Source organism: Netta rufina (genome assembly GCF_964035555.1).
Source record: "Netta rufina genome assembly, chromosome: 1".
In the NCBI taxonomy this organism is placed as follows: domain Eukaryota; kingdom Metazoa; phylum Chordata; class Aves; order Anseriformes; family Anatidae; genus Netta; species Netta rufina.
In genome coordinates, this window is record NC_140123.1 from 7,663,162 (window position 1) to 7,683,442 (window position 20,281).

Sequence of the window (20,281 nt, forward strand, 5' to 3'; positions counted from 1 at the left end):
GATTCAAGCACTAGCAAATTACCATCTATAATACAAAGATTTATTGGAACAGAGACAGCCAAAATGTTAATGCATGGTGGGAGCTCCAGAGGAAAATAACTTCACAATAGCATGCAGATAAGAGAAAAAAATCTTTATTATGTGTAAAGCCATTAAATGTCAGGGCAGGGATGTCAGGATTGCTATTCCTAACCGCAACATGCCCTGTAACCTAGTGATATCCTCAGCCTTGATTTAGAGTCGGGGGCCCACCGCTGCAGTTTATCTGGCACCTCACAAAGGAATAGCTTCAGGGCTTATTTAGGAATGGCTTGAACGTGGAAAGTGAGGGGCCTGGCACCTGTTCCCCGCTGTTCAGCAAGTACTTGTCCCAGACACTGCTTCAGGACCATGTTGCTGGTTCTGACTGAGGTAAGGTGCTTTATTTTATTTCTTTAAGGCAGTAGTACAAAGACTAGTAGATGAGGATACTTTCCTAGAACCCTAGATCCCATGACATTGCTGCAGTTTTCTCTCAAATGCTACAGTTTGTAAAGCTGTTAACTACTACCTGGACAGGAACAGAAGTCTGACAGTGTGGTTTTTTTTTATTATTTTATTTTTTTTGTTTGTTTTGGTTTGGTTTGGTTTTTATGCTGTTGCAGTGATCTAACAGTATATTCTATGCCAGAAAACTAGGAGAGTAGTTCCATGAAATTCAGTGAACCACAGCACATCTGTGGAACTAGACTTCGCAAACACTTTGCATGGTGTAAAATATTGCCACTACCTCCTCAGGTCTTCCAGCCCCTTGACTGAGGTTCAGTCCTCAGCGCGGTCTCACAAACACTCTGCCAGAGTTGCAGGCTGGTTTCTTCTTTACTTTCTTTTTCTCTTTGCGAGAATTGGAGATAGTTTCAGTTTTCTGAAACAAAGGATGTTACAGCAATTAAACAGCCATCACTGAAACTTGCTACCTCCCAAGACAGGCTTTAGAAATCCATGGCTTTAATAACCACAGAATACTGTATTTGTGCTGAAGCCGGAGTAGAATATAGTGGCAGGGCATGAGATAGCAGTCACAGCAAGGCAAAATTTGAAGGTCCCTTGGTTACAGCAGTCACAGCAGTTTTTGAAAATCTGCCTCAGTGGAAGTTGCCTCCTGCCTCAGCTACTGACACGTAATCACATGTCAATCTGATTGATCACCATTAATTTAATGGCCAGTGGTGCTTTCCCAGACTGCTACTGGTAGCAAACTACCTACAGCCACTCCTCCACCGTAGGAATGAGGGCACTATGTTGTAGTTATCTCAGATTTTTAAACCTGCCAGGTAAGTAGAATGGGTAACATCCTACAGTGTGCTGTGGAAGCAGAAAGTGACTTTTTTTTTTTTTTTTCAAAAGGAGAAAGCACTTGGCCAGCCAGAGGGTGGCAGCAGCAGGGAAGAGCTCAGCTCTGAGGACATAACAGAAAGCAAACAGCTGTGGGAGCTTCACAGTGTGTATGTGGTGGCAAGGAAAACAGGGACAGGTAACAGAGAGGGGAAACTGTACGCAGGAGGGGTGCAGAAACAGTCCTGCAAGGGAGGGCAGGAGGAAGAAACCATGGAATGGGGTAGACAGAGATGGAACAAGCTGTGTAATGCAAGTTCCAAGGGAAAGCTGCAAGAAAACAACAGCAATTCCGACTGCTCTGTGGCTCAGAAGCCCTCAAAGCAACAACAACAAACAAACAAACAAACAAAAAAAAAAAAACGGTATTTTTAGAAGCTATTCATAATTTCTTAGAAATGTCTCAGTGTCCTTTAAAGCCATTTGACTCAGCAGATGGTAAGCAGGCCATGCTGGAAGGATGATATCTGCAAAAGCACCATTTGTACTGGCCATCCAGTAGGAGACTTGGTACAGCCAAAGGGTCCCACAGTCCACATTTAACTACTCAAGCGAAGGCTAAACCCACACGTGGCTTAAACAGTAGGAAAACTGAGCTCTAGCTGCCTGTTTCCTGCCCAATGCACTCACTAAGCATTTTTTTTCCCATCACGCTTGGAAAAGGACCCTTGTCTAGTAGGGATGCTCCAAATACCAAGCTGTCATTCAAACCTGGCTGAAGATATCAGTGCTTATCCAGCAACAAAATTTCTCTTCCAAGAAATAAGTAAATGTTCCATGTGAAGCACAGACCAGCTTCCCCATCCCATATGACCGCCCCAACAGCCTGTACACCTGTTTTCCCTCCCTCCCTCCCTCTGGATCTGTGAATATTGAGTTACAGTGGCCACACAACCATAAGCTGGGGGGGGGTGACTATGGCACCATTTCAGTAGAGCTGACACTGTGCTGGCCGAAGCAGTCCCTGGGGACGCATCTTCAGGCCCCTCTTTGGCAGAGGAAGGCCCTAAATCCAAGTGCCCCACGTTGTCAGTGACTCCTCAGTTGACTTTTAGACTGGTTATAGCAGGACCAACAACCAGTTGCATGGCCAAGGCAGTGCAATGGCCAAAACAGCCGGTAAACAAAGGTCCAAGAACAGCATTGAACAGCCAGGCCGTGCGCCTTTCACACTGGCTCTCTTTGGACAACCCAGCAGTGTCACTGCACACCACTTCCCACCAGCCGTAGCAGGAGGAGCCCAGGTGCCTCACCAAAGGCTGGACTGCATGGCAAAGATCTGAGAAACAGGACATTGACTTATCACATTGTCTTGTGGGAGATTATATGTGGCAGAGGGAGACCTGAAAAGCCAGCTCTCCTGTCCCCAAACTTAGCATGTGAACTTCTGATCTGTTCTCAGATTTGATTAAAAACGTGTCTATACATTTTCTGTCTTTGCCTGCTAAGTCAACCAATCGTTCATGCCAGTATCTGCTTTGCTGTCAGTGGACTTGATAATTAAGATGACACGAGACCACTTGCTGAAATCAGTCATTGCACACAGCAGTACAGCACTCTGCCCATTCACTTCCCAGTCTGGAGTAAAAGGGAGGAAAACAAACCTAATGACAAGGAGAAGAGCTATCCTGAAAGAATACAGATGCTTCTCTGCCAGGGCACAAGGAGAAACTGCTATCTTTTCAGAGCAGAGACACTGTCAGGATGCAGCAAAGGCTGCTGCTTCCCTCAGTGTCCCAAGCTGAAAGCTGCTGACACATTTACTCTGGCATGTCCTAGCACCATGCTGTGGAATCTTAGCAAGAATGGATGTGCACAAGCAGTGGGACAAGTCTCTGTCCCACACTCTGGGAAAGGGGGAGTTCGGGTGGCACGCACCAGGGCTGCAGGTGGCTTGCAGGTTTTCTCCAGGCTCTCTTTCAGGTGGCCTATCTCAGCACGGTAGTCATCCAGCTGGCTCTCCAGCTTCTCCCGCCTGACTCGCTCGAATTCCAGCTGAGCCTCCAGCTCCTTCACAGCCCTGCCAAAACCAAAGGAGACAAACGGAGCATAAAGCACATCCAAGCATGTCCTGACTACTCCACGTGTTGTTTTTTTTTTGTTTGTTTGTTTGTTTTTTTGTTTTGTTTTGTTTTTTTTTTCAGGAGCAGGTTAGTCACAGCAGAAAACTGCAGTTCCAGTGTGCTCCTGGCTTAAGACCCTTTGCAAAAGCTTCAGCATCTGCTATTTTTCCTTCTCCACAAATCAGCTGTGCTCAGCGCACGACCATCTCCACCGCGAGATGGCGACGTCTTCCCACACATTGAGCCAGCCTCGGGGTTTTGAGCAGGCTGCAACCCAGGTCGTTCTCCAGCTGCTGAAGAGGGAGAAATGCCCAAGAGGTAGAAGAGTTGGCAGGAAACAGAGAACAAGCATAAAACTGGTTTTCTGGACAGGCCAGGGGCAGTTTCTTCATTTATGGCTGGTTCCTCCACATCCTTCCTAAAGTGATTGGGTTAACCACAAATGAGGAATGATCAAATGACAGCCTGCATGGCACCGACTAAAGGAAAGCGGAAGCACTGACTGATAAACAGTTGCACAAGTTCTCATCAGTCACCCCCACAGTGGCTACTAAATTAACTGAGATTCCTGGAACTGGCTAGCTGAGACATAATTCAGATATATTCTTATAACAACAATTGACCTCAACAGCTGAGTCATCTGGAGTTGAGCTGGCTCTCATCTGTAGCACAAGTTAGCACAGCTACAAAGACAGAATACTGGTAAAAGGAAAAGGGAGATGTCTGCCATGTGGATTCAAATAGCAGGGCAGGAAAAAAAGCTGACAGAAGAGCTACTGCATTGCCCAGACCAAAACATTCCTGACTCAGTCCAAAGCGACCGGTCTATGTCAGCCTTACTGACACTGTAAGCACAACCTGTGCTTTTGCAGGGAACTCAGTGCCTGGGGGAACAGGGTGACTTCTTGCACACTCCGGATTTGTGGGGCACAGCTCCAGCACTGTGTGGCATACATGCAGTGGCATTTGTTTCCATGCCATGCAGCCTGGCCCTGCACAGCAGCTCCCACCAGGCCTCTTACAGCAAAATCTGCAAGAACAACCTTCCCAAGTGGCAATTCCTGCTTTTCATCTAGTAAAATGATCATGTTGGTAAATATTTTTAAATAATGAGGTTTTCTAGCATATGATACAAGCATCTTGGGGTTTATACACAGGTGTCTGTCAGTATCCTGAGGAGCAGTATTTCGGTTTCAAAAGGCCAGACTGGATCTAGGGATGCTCTCTGGCCTCCACAGATGACATCCCTCAGAGACCCTCACAATTACTGTTTTACTAGTTTAGCCCCACATGCCATGGAAAGCAAAATCCCTTACAAGAGCCCTCTAACAGGCACTGCCAGCTTTTCAGTAGCTGCTGTATCCAAAATGAGCTCTCATTTCTGCTGTTAGTCAACAGCGACTTTTCCAGTGCTGCAAACGTATTGCTCTAGTAACACGTTTGGTTTGCAGTGGCCCAAAAACATAATGGACATGGACATGCTTATCTACAAGAATTAAGAACAAAATACAGCCAAATGTTTGACAGATAGAGTAGGGACAGGATGTTGCTTTCTTGTTTAAGGTCTAAATCTTTAAGAGAAATAGAGGCATTTCTTTAAAACCTAGACAGTCTGCCCATCTAAACATCTAACTCATCTAACAGAAACCTTTTATTTAATGGAGACCCTGAGAATTAGGCAGAAACTATGTAAAGTGCTTCACATGCAAGGGGAGGTTAGCTGAGATTTCTATTTTTGTGGTCTGAAAATGATCTAATGTCTTCATGAGCACAGAAATACACTGCTCTTGACAAAGAAATATAACAGGTCATTGAATAACTCCTCCTGTATATGCACTTCCACGCAAGCCATGCTAAGACTAATGCTTCTATTCAGACTTATTAAAGTGAATACATGTATTCAGCATCCTTGATGAAAAAAAAAAAAAAAAACATAGGATTTATGTACAGCCTACTGCACATACACTGCAGGAATACCTGAAGGCAGAACAGGTAGTCCTGCACAAGTAAAAGAAGTACATACACATAATATTTTGTGTTGTGCTGTAAGGCTGATCCTGGTCACAGAAGTCCAGAAATGGCCAGGAAAATCACTGAAGTCCTTTTCTTTTTGGCCTGGCTAAAGTTGGTAAGTGGAAAAGACAAAATGGCCAAAGCAATTTGAGTGTAAGGTAGCCTTAAAGAAGGCTTTAAAATGGGCCTTGCTGAGTTAAACATTACCAGAGGAAGTTAACCTTACTTCTCAACATCCCTTTTTTCTTTTTCCATCTTCTTCTCCTCCTCCGTTATTCCTCCCAGTTGTTTGTAGTTGCTGTAGGCAATTTCTAGAAGATGCTGAAGTTCTTGAATCTTGCGATAGGCCCTTACTGTAAGACAGGGATCTCCAGGTAGGTAAAATGAACAGAGAGAACTGAAGACAGTCATGCTGAAATCCAATAGCCTGGAAAAGTCTCACAAAGACAGAAATCACACTGCTCAGCAGATACTGAGAGGTATCTGACATCCACACAACAGACAGCTCCCAGAAACAAGGAGCAATCCAATGTGGTTTCACCAACACAGATTAAAACACTGGAACAGATACGTTCTGACTGTCCTGCACTATGTTGCCTAATTTTCCACAATTTGTTTGAATACTCATCAGTGCAGATACCCTGTCAACAAACTCATCCTACAACAAAGTCGCATCAGTTAGCAGAAACTGTGCAAGTAGGAACAGAATGTCTTGAGACTACCTTTTCGAATAAGGAGTGATGAAAATGCTTACTGCGTGCGTTCCTTTTCTCTGCTTTGTTCAGGATTAAATCTTCTTTGCTATCCGTACTCCCTTCCACACCATGTCTTTCAAAAAATTTTGCATTGTTTGCATCTAGTTCTTCATCACTGGAGCTACTGTCTCCAGTTCTTTGTGTCAAAAGTTCCACAGCTGCCAGCTGGGCAAATCTGCAGAGAGAACAGTTAACCTGCACTGATACATCCCCGTAATCTGTAAAAGCATAGCCATGCTCCCCACGTGGTAGAAACTCTCTGAAACTCTTCATGTTCCCATTGAGAGAGGGAGTTTCAGGGTTACAGGAAGCACTGGTACACAAACTATGAGCAGCTGATCTGCTTTCTGCAGTATTCTCCCAGCATGATCTCTGCCTCACTGAAATCTTATGGCAGTGACTCCCACATCAGAGAGATCTTTTCCTGTGTAGGATTTCTTAACTGAATCTCATCAGAAACTGCATTATTTTTATTAATGCAAAAATCAGACAGTTTTCTCTAGTTCTCATTTACTTTGTGCAGTTGGAATATATAGGCTTACGACCTTCCTTTTGCAGATCAGTTACTTTTCACCTTTTATGTCTCGCCATGTTCAGAAAAACAAGGTAAACATAAATCCTTTTACAGCTACAGTACTGCTTTGCTTGTTACTCAGAACTGGAATTCACAGACTTGACCTTTTCCTCCCTCCATCACTGAAAATCAGAAGTAATTACAACTAAGCTGACTTGATATTGATATATAAATAGTAAGCAAATAAATGATTGAGCTACATGATATGTGTTACTACCTCTTGGCTACATCCTTTGGAGTCTCTCCAGCATCATCTGTAATGTCACAGTCAGCTCTCATTTCAAGTAACCACTGTAAGCAATGGACGTGCCCCTGTTCAGCAGCTGGGGAAAGGAAGGTGCACGCAAGTCAGTTGTATTCAGCTGAAGTGTTTCAAACTTCATACATCCCCCTCTTGACACAGTTCAATGTGCCAGAGGGTGGGTTCATTAAGACCCCACAGGTGAGATGCTGTTTCAGAGAAGCCTGCATTTCTAGATGATCAAGTCATACGGGCATGCCCATTTTTAGGGAAGATCCTGCAATGTGTTTTTGTGCCTGCCCCTAGTCCTGGAAATTTACTTGCAACTCTTGCTGGAGAGGAGCTGGGCCACACCCATAAGGCAATGCCTCTCAGCTGCAGCCCAATGCAACAGCTTTGCCTAGTTGTGTGATCTAGCACAGCTACTGCCCATGCCGCGTGGTCCCCAGGAACGATGTCTCACAGGATGGTATTTGGCATATCTGGCTGAAAACAGCCAGCCCTTTTTCTCAGGGAAGAATAATTCTGTCTGTCACAGCAACCCATTTGGATAAGTGTCATGTGTGTTTTCACATATAAAAAATCAGGAAATGCAAAGACAATCAGCCATAAAATTTCCCTCAACATTTCATCAACACTGCATGTAAAGACTGGACGAAACAAGTAGCAACATTCCACGAAAAGGAGTAGGAAGGAATGTAGAAAACACTTTTAAAATCCCTTCATATAATTTTTTATAACGGGAACTTCAGTTATCTTTTTAAAAAATCGATTGTTACCTAATCAAAAAGAATTGTAGAAAATAGTGTTAAAAGCGTATTACAAGAATACTTTCCATTATTTTTTCTCTCCCATTTCATGGGACAGGTTGACCATGAGCCAGCAGTGTGCTCTGGTGGCCAAGGAGGCCAATGGGATCCTGGCATTCATAAAAAGGAGTGTGGCCATCAGGTCAAGGGAGGTGATCCTCCCCCTCTACTCTGCCCTGGTCAGGCCTCACCTGGAGTGCTGGGTCCAGTTCTGGGCTCCCCAGTACAAAAAAGACAGGGATCTCCTGGAAAGAGTCCAGCAGAGGGCCACAAAGATGATACGGGGCCTGGAGCATCCTATGAAGAAAGGCTGAGAGACCTGGGTCTGTTCAGCCTTGAGAAGAGAGGACTGAGAGGGGATCTTATCAATGTGTATAAATACCTGAAGTGTGGGAGACAGAGAGATTTGGCCAACCTCTTTTCAGTGTTTTTTGGGGACAGGACAGGGGGCAATGGCCACAAAATGGAGTCCAGGAAGTTCTGCACCAACATGCGAAAGGACTTCTTCACGGTGAGGGTGACGGAGCACTGAAACAAGCTGCCCAGGGAGGTTGTGGAGTCTCCTTCTATGGAGATATTAAAGTCCTGTCTGGATGCCTATCTGGGCAGCCTGCTCTAGGGAACCTGCTTTGGCAGGGGGGTTGGACCTACTGATCTCTTGAGGTCCCTTCCAACCCCTACAACTCTGTGATTCATCTTTCAGGCATTACTAAGAAAACCCCAGACACAAGAGGACCATTCTTCTGTAGTGCTAGCACTCCACTGCAAATCAAGGTGTTAGATACAAGAAGTTAAGCTTCCTCCACAGCGTATAACAAATTACTTTGTTGTGGTTTTTATAACACATCTCCATGGTAGCAATATGTTCACCAAATAATGGCCCAGACCATAACACAGATCACTGTTATGAACAACTAGCCCATGTTTCTAAAACTGACATCTCACCTGATTAAAAAAATAATAAATTTCAGTTTAGATGTTGTTTTCTTTTTCATACATGTATAAATTTTCTGTATTGACTTCAGCTTGGTTATTTTGTTTTTAAAGTGACACCTACACACACATACATCACAAAATATGTTTTTCAGGTTGCCCTTTCAAGCCCTCAGGAAATGAGACACTGTTTTTCATTAAGTTTATCTGATGAGCAGCCACTTGAAAAACTAAGTAAACAAGCCAGCAACGAACGGTAACAAGCTAAAACACAAATCATAATTACTGACCTTTGTGCATGAGAGTGGATCCCTTATCATCCCGCTCATTAATATTGACTACTCCACTTTTCACTAATCTTCTAAGTTCCAAAAAGTCCCCTTTGAAAGCAGCGCTATGGGCTGGGAAAGCTAAAACTGAAAACAAAACACGTGTTTCCAAACAGATACCAGTAATTCCTCTAAACATGTTCATATTTGTCTCATACAGCTTGCTTCTCTCGTAACAACTTATTCATGGAAATTTCATAGCCAGGTTAACGCATCTTTAATCAGTTAAAACACAGCTGCATTACTAGCACTGTTCATCACAGACTTGACTAAACATGTCTCGGTTATGGCTACAGGCATCTTATACAGCTTGGAGATGAATTTCAAAGACCTGGAATACCTTTGTTTCACAGTTACTGTTCTATTACTGGTGGTAACTAGAGTCATATGCCTATTTTGAATTCCACAGTCTAACCAAATATATAAACTAGTTTATTTCTTGGTAAAAAAAACTACTCATAAAGAAAGTTGGATTTTTCCAGTTATATTTAGAGAGAGAGAGAGAGTATTGAAAAAAAAATATATATATATATAAGTATAATGACAAAAGACTAGCAGATAAGGAAAATAAGTGCCTGGAAAAAGTAGAAAGGTGAAAGAGCAGTTCTTATATCTGTGGAATGTTGTCCTTATGAAGCTTGCCACACTTGCATCTTTTGGCAGTTCTGACTGCAGTAGTATTGCTGGTTAACAAGTAACCTTAATTTTAGTAGAACATTTCCAGGCTGAACTGTTATTCCGTATAAGTAAAGAATTCCAAGCAGGCAAATCTGAAAATTCATGAAAATTATACAGCTATTCTGGATTTCTGCTGGAGTCTAAGAACGTGCATAACTTGGTATTCATAGTGCAACAGTGTGACAAGTTTTATTTTGATTATTATAAATCTAAGATATTTTTAAAATCACATTGAGAATCCCAGACTGTAGCTATCAGTAAGTGCAGTAACTATTGAAAGCAGTAGCTGTTCCTTACATTGATGATATGAAGGTTGCAATTCTCGTGTAAGTTTTCAGAATCAAGTGTTTTATGAAATGACACCTATTTTAACAGTATAAATTTTAACAACATTTTAGTGTTTGATCCACACTCACCTTCCTGTGTCTCTGGATGCTCCCCCTCTTTTTCCACACTGTTAATATATTGCAGAATATTATCTTTATAGAAGCGCTCAGCCAAGTCCCTTGGAGTCTCTCCGTAGTCATTCCTGGCTTTCAGCATGTGCATGACACTGGCCATTTTACTGACCAAGAACTTAAAGCAGTGCAGATGTCCTTCCATTGCTGCCAGATGTGCTGTAGCCCAAAGTAAAACAAAGTAGGTTAGAGCAAAGCACTGCTTACTACCAAGAAAGCAGTGCTCTCGCTAACGGTTAGATCTAGCTCCTCCACCAGCACCTGAGCCATCCAACACTGCACAACAAGAGGAAGCAGCTCCAGTTGGTCAGGGGATGCTCAGCTCCTATCCAGGATAGAGTCCAGCTGTATGCAAAGGAGGTACAAGAAAACTGTCAAGGGTGGGATCTGCAAAGAAAATTCCCTGGCAGAGCTGACGGCGGGAGACAACACAACACTGCCAAGAGACCTTTGAGCTCTAGCTAGGAGAGTGCACTGCTGGGGTGCCCTGTTCCCCATGAACTGAAATCTCACTGATCAGCAGCTCTGATCTGACTTCATTCTCCTAGGTGGACTCATGGACAAAAGTGACAAAGTGAAAAGAAACAGTATCTTAAAGTTAACTTCTGTTTATTAGTCAGATGGTGCAAAACTGATTCAACTCTTACAAATCCTCTTCCAGATAAGCAAGAATCTCAGGGATGAAACTTCACCTTTTGGAATGAAATCGTATTAAATGTCTGCCCTATGCAGAAAGCAGTCAAAAAAGCTTGAGGCTTTCTGCAAAAATGGAAAAGAGTTTAATTCTGTCCATGTCTTTCTGCAGTTTCAGTGGGATGCTATGGAAGACACATAAAGGAATTTTTTACGGACAGCTTTTAACCTGTGTGTTGCTGAGTGCCCAGTGTTTAACTACTCCATGTGATCTGCAGGCACACTTCTCGGTGTTTCATCTCACCTGTTATAAAATCAAGCTAACACTATTCTCTCTTCTCCAAGCAGTGAGTGGAAGAACTATGTCTGTGAAAAATTCAGGTGTCACACTATGATTAAATTATTATTACATTTAGAACAGGCTTAACTGGTAAGAAATAAGTGAAGCATGGCCAAAACCTGAATACAATTAGAAAACAAAATGTTGAATTAAAGAATGCAGAGTATTCAGGGCACTGAATAAGACAGTGTTCTTCAAAAAAAAAAAAAAAAAGTATTTTTTTAGATAATTAAAGCCTCTGCCATAATACAAATATGATTCTATGACAAGGTGCAGTCTTACATTTCTTAAGTTTTAGGAGCATGGAATTGCAACCTCAGTAAACTCCTTTTAGTATACTCAAGTAATATTACAGCACTGGCCAGCTAATCTTGAAGCTGAATTATGTAAAAATGATTTAAATTTACTTGACTGTTTCAGACGCTGAGGAAAATACTCTAATCTGTACAGCATAACACTCCTGTTAATCATTTATTAGGAGTATTACAAAGCAATTTCTTTCCTCTGGATCATAGGAGGATCAAATGAAACAGAACAAAGGCTGAACAAACCAGCTTCTGTAGATGTCAGAAGAGTAACAAACGCAATTTTCTACTAACATGTATATACAGAGCATTTAAGTGGAACTGTGCTGGTATTCACCGTATCTCCATACTAGATTGTGATATCAGGGAAATGTTCCCAAACGCAAACAAAGCTACCTTCTATGCTGCCCCCAGGGTGCCTAACATCACAAACCTTTATCGCTTGAGCCAATACACCACATGTCCTACCGGGATGTAAGAGCCTCACATCCTTCAACAAAACCCACGTTTGAAAAACAAAACATAGATATTGGTTTACTGGATAAATAGTGCTTAATAGAGGATAAAAGATTTTGAAAGTAGATTTAAAAGGATAACTCTAAACCTCTAAACAAGTTATTGAGGGAAAATTATGCTATTTGGAACAAATAATATGACTGACCATAAGAAAGCATGTTAAAAGGGAAAGGATGCAACAGGAACAAAGGGTATGAGCAACAGCATTCAACTTACAGAGGACTGAGGCAGTGGTGTGCTAGGCAGAGGGATGGTGGAGAGACTATGAAGAGAGTGCCCATTTTTTTGTGCTAAGGTGACTGTGCACATAATTACGAAAAGAGTACAGACTGCAGATAATATAGAAATTCTGGTATTCTAGAAATCAAGATGAGGAAATCAGAGGTAAAGGAGAACAAGGGTTTTACCAACCTAGTTAAGAAACATTTGGATACCAAAACCTGCATATGAACATGTCAGAATCTGCTCACACTGGCACAGCCATTCAAGGCTGGCACACATTCAACAAAGAGCAGGTAGCAGCTGGACCTGCCTGCTGCCCCACCTACCCTTCCCCTCCTGTGACCTCCACTGGCACATGCGCTCCACCACATGCTCAGGGGATGCTGCCCTCTCAAAACGAGCCTGCTCCCAACATGAGCTGTTCCAGCACCCTTAGCTCTGAGCCTTGCCAGGAACAGCAGGAGCTGAATAGGATGCTGGTGCCAACTGACAGCTACTTGGGATTTTATGAATTCCCTCATCGTTTTAAAAACAGAGCAACTATGTGTATTGCATGGAACCAACTAGCAAATTATAGCATAGCATCACAGAATGGTTTGGGTTGGAAGGGACCTTAAAGCCCACCCATTTCCACCCCCTTGGGCAGGGACACCTCCCACCAGACCAGATTGCCCAAAGCCCCATCCAGCCTGGCCTTGAACACCTCCAGGGATGGGGCATCCACAGCTCCTCTGGGCAGCCTGTGCCAGTGCCTCACCACTGTCTGAGTGAAGAATTTTTTCCTTATATCTAATCTAAACCTACTCTCTTTTAGTTTAAAACTGTTACACCTTGTTCTATCAAAACAGTATCTCTTGTCCAACCAACGCTGATAGGTGTGCTTTGCTGAAGGTGTGCTAAGATTATCACATATCACAACAACTGTAATCCAAAGATTAAGTATATGATTTATCCTGACATACCTGGAAGGTTTCCATTGTTATCCACATCATCTATACATGCTCCCCATCTAACAAGAAGCTGCAAACACCCCAAGCGACCATGAAAAGCAGCATAATGAACAGGCTTCCAGTCATTCTTGTCTGAAACATTTGCATTCTGAAATGAAAACAGTAGGTTAATTCATTCACTTACAAATCTTAGACACAAAACAAATTTTATAAGCAGGAACCAGCTGTTCATTGTGTTAAATTATTTCCATCAAATCAAATAATATTTTTCAAAGTTCATGTCATATAAATAGTTCCCATTCCAAGATGGGTATTTTTCACTGTTTCTTGGTTGTATTGAAATAATATATGCAGAAAAGGTAGATGTTCAGAAGTACTTCTATCGATGTGTTGATGATTATTCTTAAATATACATCTGTATTTTTTTCAGTCTATGTCGTTTACTGTATAGGATTTGTACAATCACAAAAAATCACAACAACCTCAGTGCCTGATCTTCATTTGGTGACATCCCCTGTCAAATGGTGTTCCACATTATTGATTCTCTTTAGATTTTTGGAACATTTCTCTAACATGTCTTACATTCAAAAAAAAAAAAAAGAAAGAAATTTAACCTAAGAATAAATTCCCACACCTGCCAACAAGAATATGCCAACAAAGATTAACCTACAGTCCCAAATCTCAGTTAAACTAATGAGTTTTGTTGGAAAAGGACAGCAGACTTTGGCTCCGCACTAGGGATCTGCAGGTAAAAGTCTCACCGCTCCACTTTGCAGTATGGTTTGTAAAGTGTACGACTGCCCATGGGCTGCAGCTAAGTGTGACGGGGTGCACCCACGGTCGTCTCGAGCTTCTAGGTTTGCTCCATTTAATAACAAAGCCTAAAAGAAACACAAAGCCTAAGTTCAGAAAGCAAGCTGAAAAAGCAAACATAGCCTAGCAGGATGACTTAAAATGATCAGCTGGGTAACTCTGGGGTAACTTCAAAGCATTGTCACTACACAAAATAAATCTTTTTGCGCAGATGGAACAAATGGGTGCACTGCTTTTAACAGCGACTCAGTTCCAGCTCTAATGTTGTGAAGGAAGATGAGATACTCACAGCTCCATTAGGAGCCCTCTCAACTGATCTTCATAATGACTGTGTCCAAACTGCAGCCTGCCTTACTTTTGCTTGAGAGTAAATATTTACACATACCTGCATGCAAGCATCCTGTCCTCGGATAGCCGCAAGGTGAGCTGCAGTCCAGCCTCTGACAGCCACCTGTGTTATGTCAGCTCCGTGCCAGAGCAACCAGTGAAGACACTGCTCAACCAAAACCAAACTCTTGTTATTTAACTATTATTACTATGTGTCTGAGGCACATTTTAACTATAAGTTAACAGTAGATGTTATATTTCAAAACTGCATCAGAATACTTCTTTATGGAAACATGACACCTCAGAGCATGGACTAGCAGGTGAGTTAGACAGTTTCAAGGCCTCATCCAAGGGTACAAAAGTAGAAATAACTACTAACTCAGACCCTAGCACTGATTTTACAGAATGGCTTCTTAATTTTACTCTTCCAGATTTAAAATGTAATCCGTGAGAACATACACATGGCATAAGGTAAAAGCATTGGAAAAATGGTGCAAACATGCTCACTTGAATTCCAGCTAAAATTACTGGCAGGAAAAACACCATGAACTAAATGTAATGCCTCATTTCAGTTATTAGGCTCCTTAGGGTGCACGTAATCCTACCTCTCTTCTCATCCTTTCATAGTTTAGTTTAGCTTTATTCACCTTTTTCCACCAAAAGTTATTGCTTTCAATGGAAAGCTTTAAAAAAATATCAAAAAAAGGCAAGAGAACTAGTTAAAATGTTTTGTTATATATTATCATTATTTAATATATTCTTTTAGGTCAGGCTCCACCTCTGGTTCCTTCATTGTTTCCACCAAGGAGCTTAGTAACAAACAGATGACAGATAATCCAATAAAGTCTTATACATCAACTGCAAAGTAGGAGAGTCAAATGAGAAGTGGCAGAATTTACACATGTAGAAAAGGGTGGGCAAGCAATCTGTTTTTAGGGTTGACAGCATGATCATCAGCATTTTTTGACAGTTTCTGTTCATTCCAGTAACAGAACTGCATTTCTTGAGTTTAGCAATAATTTTACATTTTTTCCTTTGGGACGTGATTTTTATATGGTTATACATGACCTTACTGTTTCAAAGTTAGATTGCAAAAATATTATGCAAGAAAACTGTAACAAGGAGATAAATGTTGTGCTGAATACAGCAGCTCGGTCCTTTTGGAAATTCAAAATTTCCAAAGTACCTGCTGATTTCTACATCAACATTCAGTGCTTTTATTTCTTAAAATAAAATGTGTTAGCACTGTTTCTAGAGAATGAGGCACGGGACAGAACACTGGTAAACAGAATGAACAGGCTCTCATGTCACTTCTCACTTGGTTCAATCACCTTCATGACTAGAGAATGTGTACATGTCCTAGAGAATTTTCTCATTGTACACATCCTAGCAGAGTTTCTAGGTGTCCTGAGAAAAGGGAAAACACAACAGAAACAAAAGAAGGTCATAAATCTAGAAGGGAGGCCATAAGGCACACTTTTCTCAGAGTAAGAAAATCACTGATTTTGTAAAATCTGGCAGTGTTAACTATGTAAACTGTGGCTGGGACTTCTGAAAGGCAAAATAAGATACTAAAAACTGTACTTCTGTTCTCAGTGAATATATTTACTGAGAAAATCAGACAGAGATTATTAATTTAGCTTGATCAAAGCCAATGACTTTGTGTCCAGCCTCTCCTAAAGAAGGAAAACATTAACTCACAAAAACATTGCTGTGTCTGAACACCAACATCATATTTTACCTCCAGACTTCCAGAGTGTGCAGCACAGTGCAAAGGTGTGAACTCGTGGACTAAATCCACCTCGTTAATACTAGCTCCTCTTTTTATCATTGACGCAAGTTGTTCTACATCACCGGCTTTCACTGCCTCGTGTACACTAGTGTACTTTTGCTGGTTCTTGACAGCTAGTGAGGAATAATAAAAGGGCATTAGCCAGTTCAGTAACATTTCAGAGAGAGTAAATAAGTGATGAGTCAAAGAATCATCAGGGTGACAGCTTTATAGGAACCAACCCAACGTGTTCAGAGTAACTTCTGAGAGTGAGCCTTGTATCAGCAGGAATCCTTAGCCTCTGTTTGTCAGAAACAAAGCAATACTCAAAAATGTGAAACAGCCATGTCATCTCCAGCCTCAGAAAATGGACCAAAAGAAGCCATGAATAAGAGCCAGAAGAAAGATGACAAGAAACATGGTAAGAGCAGGAAAGCAGAGCTACTCCATCTACATATGCAAATGCTGGAGCACGTCCACTGCAACACTGGCTCTCTTCCAAAACTGTGGGCATCACAAACTTTTTCATCCATCACATCTTCAAGTGCATCACCAGGGGGGCTTCTCACTTGGGTGAACAAGCTCTCAGCCATCACTTTTCAAGTGCTCCACGTGGCCGTGCTCCCACTGCTGCCTGAGGATTCAGCATACCATGGCATACTGTGTTGAGGGCACCAGAGCCTTTACCAATTAAGCATAGCGTGTAATTGCTCTTGACTGAGCTGCACAAGTCAGCTTCATTACAAGCTCATGTCACAATGAAAGCTGCTACATCACAAAAACAATTATTTATACATTGTGTTAGTCATTCTGTGTCATTCCCTTGCTGTAACTATAGCATTGCTCTGGCACAGGTTACTTTGTTGGCCTAAATTTTTGCCATCACCAAACTCAGTAGTATTTTCATTGACTTCAGTAGCATGGAATAAAACTCTGAACTTAGGTAAAGGCAGAGTGGTACAAAAGTATATGTCACCGGGATAAACTGTATTCTCCTTCAGGCCTTTTCACTGATTAACAGGATAAGTGGGAGCACTGGGAGTCAGATATCCAAAATCCCTTGCAACATCTTGGCACTTTGCCTGAATTGGTCAACAGAAATAAGTGATGTAAGTAGATCTAATGGCTGAACAACAGATAGCTAAGTGTATGAGTAACTCAAAACAATTATTAATCACCTTCTAGAGTAGTCATCATTCCAGCAGCAAAATGCACTAACACTTGGATTAGATTTCACACTATAAGGAGAAGTCTTGAAGAAGTAGGCTACTGTTCGGCAAATCAAGCATGTGGGAAAAGGTTGGTCTTAAGGTATTAGTGCCTCAGTTTCCCTGCCTGTAGAGAAGAAATGGTGGTAATAGTTAAAACTGTTAAGCATTTTCTGACCAAAAATATTAGATATCAATGAGATGCTCTGTGAAAAGGCTACTGACACATGTAAAAAAAGTGCTAATATGATGAAAAACAGCCTTCACAGTTTACCTGTGCCTAATTTCATGTAATCTGTAGCAGGATTATAGTGCTCCGGTAGATTTGGGGTTGCCACAGAGAAGAAAAGAGGGGTTAAACTGTTGCTGTAATACAGACTGAGATTAACACACACGTCTTGATCTTGTGGCTGTGTATCATCACTTCACTCCCACTTGCCCAAGAGACAGGCTGTATCATTGCCCTGCACAAAGCAGCTTCAGTTAGGAACTGGGACTCTTATTATGCAAAATGCTGTAAGAACAAACAGCAGCAGCACTGAAACAGAGAATAATTCAGGTTGGAAGGGACGTCAGAAAGTAATCTAGTTCATGTTTTTAAATAATAATTACATTTTGCATTTGGGGTTCTTCGTTTTGTTGTTGTTTTTGTTTGCTTCTTTTTAAACAGAGAATATCACCAGGACATAATTTTCCCACAGGGGAGTCATTTCTCATTATGTCAAGTGAGGGTTACAGACTTCAGCACAATTAGGCAGCCTTACACCAGAGGAAAATCTGGTCAATTACACTACTTGCCAAAGTACTAATGTGTTTAACACGACTTTCCAGTGCAACAAGTTCAAGCTTTTTTTTTTTTTTTTTTTTTTTCCCAGAAGTAATACAAATAGCAACACACACTCCCAGCCCCCAGCAGAGGGAATTTTGCCTCCTTTCTCCCTCTGGAAGGACCAGTGACCTACAGCTCCACGGAGATGGATGCCAAATGCTGCGGCACAGCTTCTTGACTCAGGCCAGCAAGAGCAAGCTGTAGGCTGGGATTGAAATTTAATAAACGGTTGTTAACAAGAATTTTGTACGAAATATATTTGTTCAGTCAGCGAATGACATCTTTCATAATTTTAATGCATTTTTTTTTAAATTGAAACTGTTATCAAATGCTCATTCACTAAGGAAAAATTCCCCTGTAGAGTTAGGTAAATATTGTGGCAACAGTACCTGACCAAAATTCACTAAAGAATTTACTCAGCATGGGGAAAAGGGTCAGTTTTAGGTTTTCCCTATATTTCTCTAACACAAAAAGAATCCAGTGCTACACTTCTTAGCAGGAGCTCAAGGCAACAAGGACCTAAGCCCCACAGTAGGCACAGGCACAGTTATTGGGCTGGGGGGTTAAAAATACCAGCTTGGGGGTGACCTCAGGGCTGTGCCACCTTTTACCAAATGCTTGGTAAATATCGATCAAGCCTGATATTTTATATGAGCCTCACGTGAAATGGATATGTTAACAGATGGGGGAACCTCGGGCAAAATAACGGGAAGGGAAGGGAAGGGAAGGGAAGGGAAGGGAAGGGAAGGGAAGGGAAGGGAAGGGAAGGGAAGGGAAGGGAAGGGAAGGGAAGGGAAGGGAAGGGAAGGGAAGGGAAGGGAAGGGAAGGGAAGGGAAGGGAAGGGAAGGGAAACTGCAGGCAAAGCACCTTCACCAGCCGGAGTAGGAGGCAGCGCCGGAGCTGCTGTTGGCATGGCAGCCCCTCACAGCACAAGCAGCTTCACTCGTTGCGCCCTCCTCCTTCTCCTCTTCCTCCCGCTTCTGCCCGCCGTTGCAACGGTGTTGCCATGGGCACAGGGTTCGCGTTCCCGGCGGGCCGCAGGAAAATGGCGGGCCGGGAGCGGCGGCCATGGCGCCTCAGCGGCCCAGGGGAGGGCGGCGGCCCTGAGGGATTTTGGGCACCGAGGGATGGAGCCTCGGGGCTGGGGCGCTGTGAGGGGGCTGCAGCTGAAGGGGGAGGTGTGGGACTGCCTGAGGAGGCAGCAGCGTGGAGTAATTGATGTTGGGCTGCAGGTGTATGTTCCGTCTGTAAAGGACGGTTCCTCTGTGAGACCTGGGATAAACCTGCCTGGGGATCGCTGGGCAGGTTGGCAGGAAAAGGGTATCCCGAGCTATTTGTTGTTGGTTTTTGTTTGTTTCCAATGCCCTGGCTTACCACCTTTGTGGCATTCCCCAGGGAGAGGCACAAACCAATCACACCAATCACTATCATCACCCTCAAACTGTCATCCATGTATTAACCAAGAACTATTCAACCCGCTTGCACTCTATCTGTGGGATAATCTGACTAACCACAATTCTTGTACTTGTAACCTCTCTGCACTAAGATGTTTCAGGGTACAAGTTTGTTTCTTTTTTTTCCTGCAGTTCAGAAGTCCTGCTCTTCAGCCCTGTTAGCCAGAAGAATCTGATACCCTGGAGGGAAACTGGGTTCCTTTGATGGGGCCAAAAAAGCACTCTGCATTTCAAGGCCCATTCCCAAATCAGATTTACAGGTGTGCACTGATAATTACATCTAAATAAAATCCATTTTGAGATTAATTATTCTTGTTAGAAAGTTGCTGTAAATCCTCTTACTGCACAAGGATGTCTCAGCCTACCCCTTGAAACCTGAGTGAGAAGACTGGGAACATTGCAACTAACAGCACATTCACAGCTGATTTTCTACTTACAGCTGATTATTTCTACTTATATCACACACTAAGGCTGAATTCTTATCTTTTGAGTATCCACACCACAAGAGCAATACACTAGGACTACTCTTTCACTTACTGTTTTGTGTCTTACTCCCTGCAGCTTTAAAAGTATGCACTCCCCACCCCACATAGCAGACCGAATAAAACCTTAAATGCAGATGACATACTATCCCAAGACAAACATTGTATGAATCTTTATTTGCAATCCCACAACCATGCCAGCC

General features: G+C 42.4%; 1 protein-coding gene across 1 annotated transcript; it reads right to left on the reverse strand.

The window, feature by feature from the left end:
* Positions 1-808: 808 nt before the first annotated feature.
* ANKRD42 (ankyrin repeat domain 42) lies at positions 809-17,301 on the reverse strand (the record flags this gene model as incomplete). Its single annotated transcript, XM_084302527.1, has 12 exons — positions 809-904; positions 3,253-3,394; positions 5,677-5,803; positions 6,205-6,380; positions 6,997-7,102; positions 9,053-9,178; positions 10,186-10,386; positions 13,206-13,341; positions 13,955-14,074; positions 14,392-14,499; positions 16,075-16,238; positions 17,283-17,301. 12 exons carry the CDS (start codon positions 17,299-17,301, stop codon positions 809-811), a joined length of 1,521 nt encoding a protein of 506 aa, XP_084158653.1.
* Between the last annotated feature and the right edge of the window lie 2,980 nt (positions 17,302-20,281).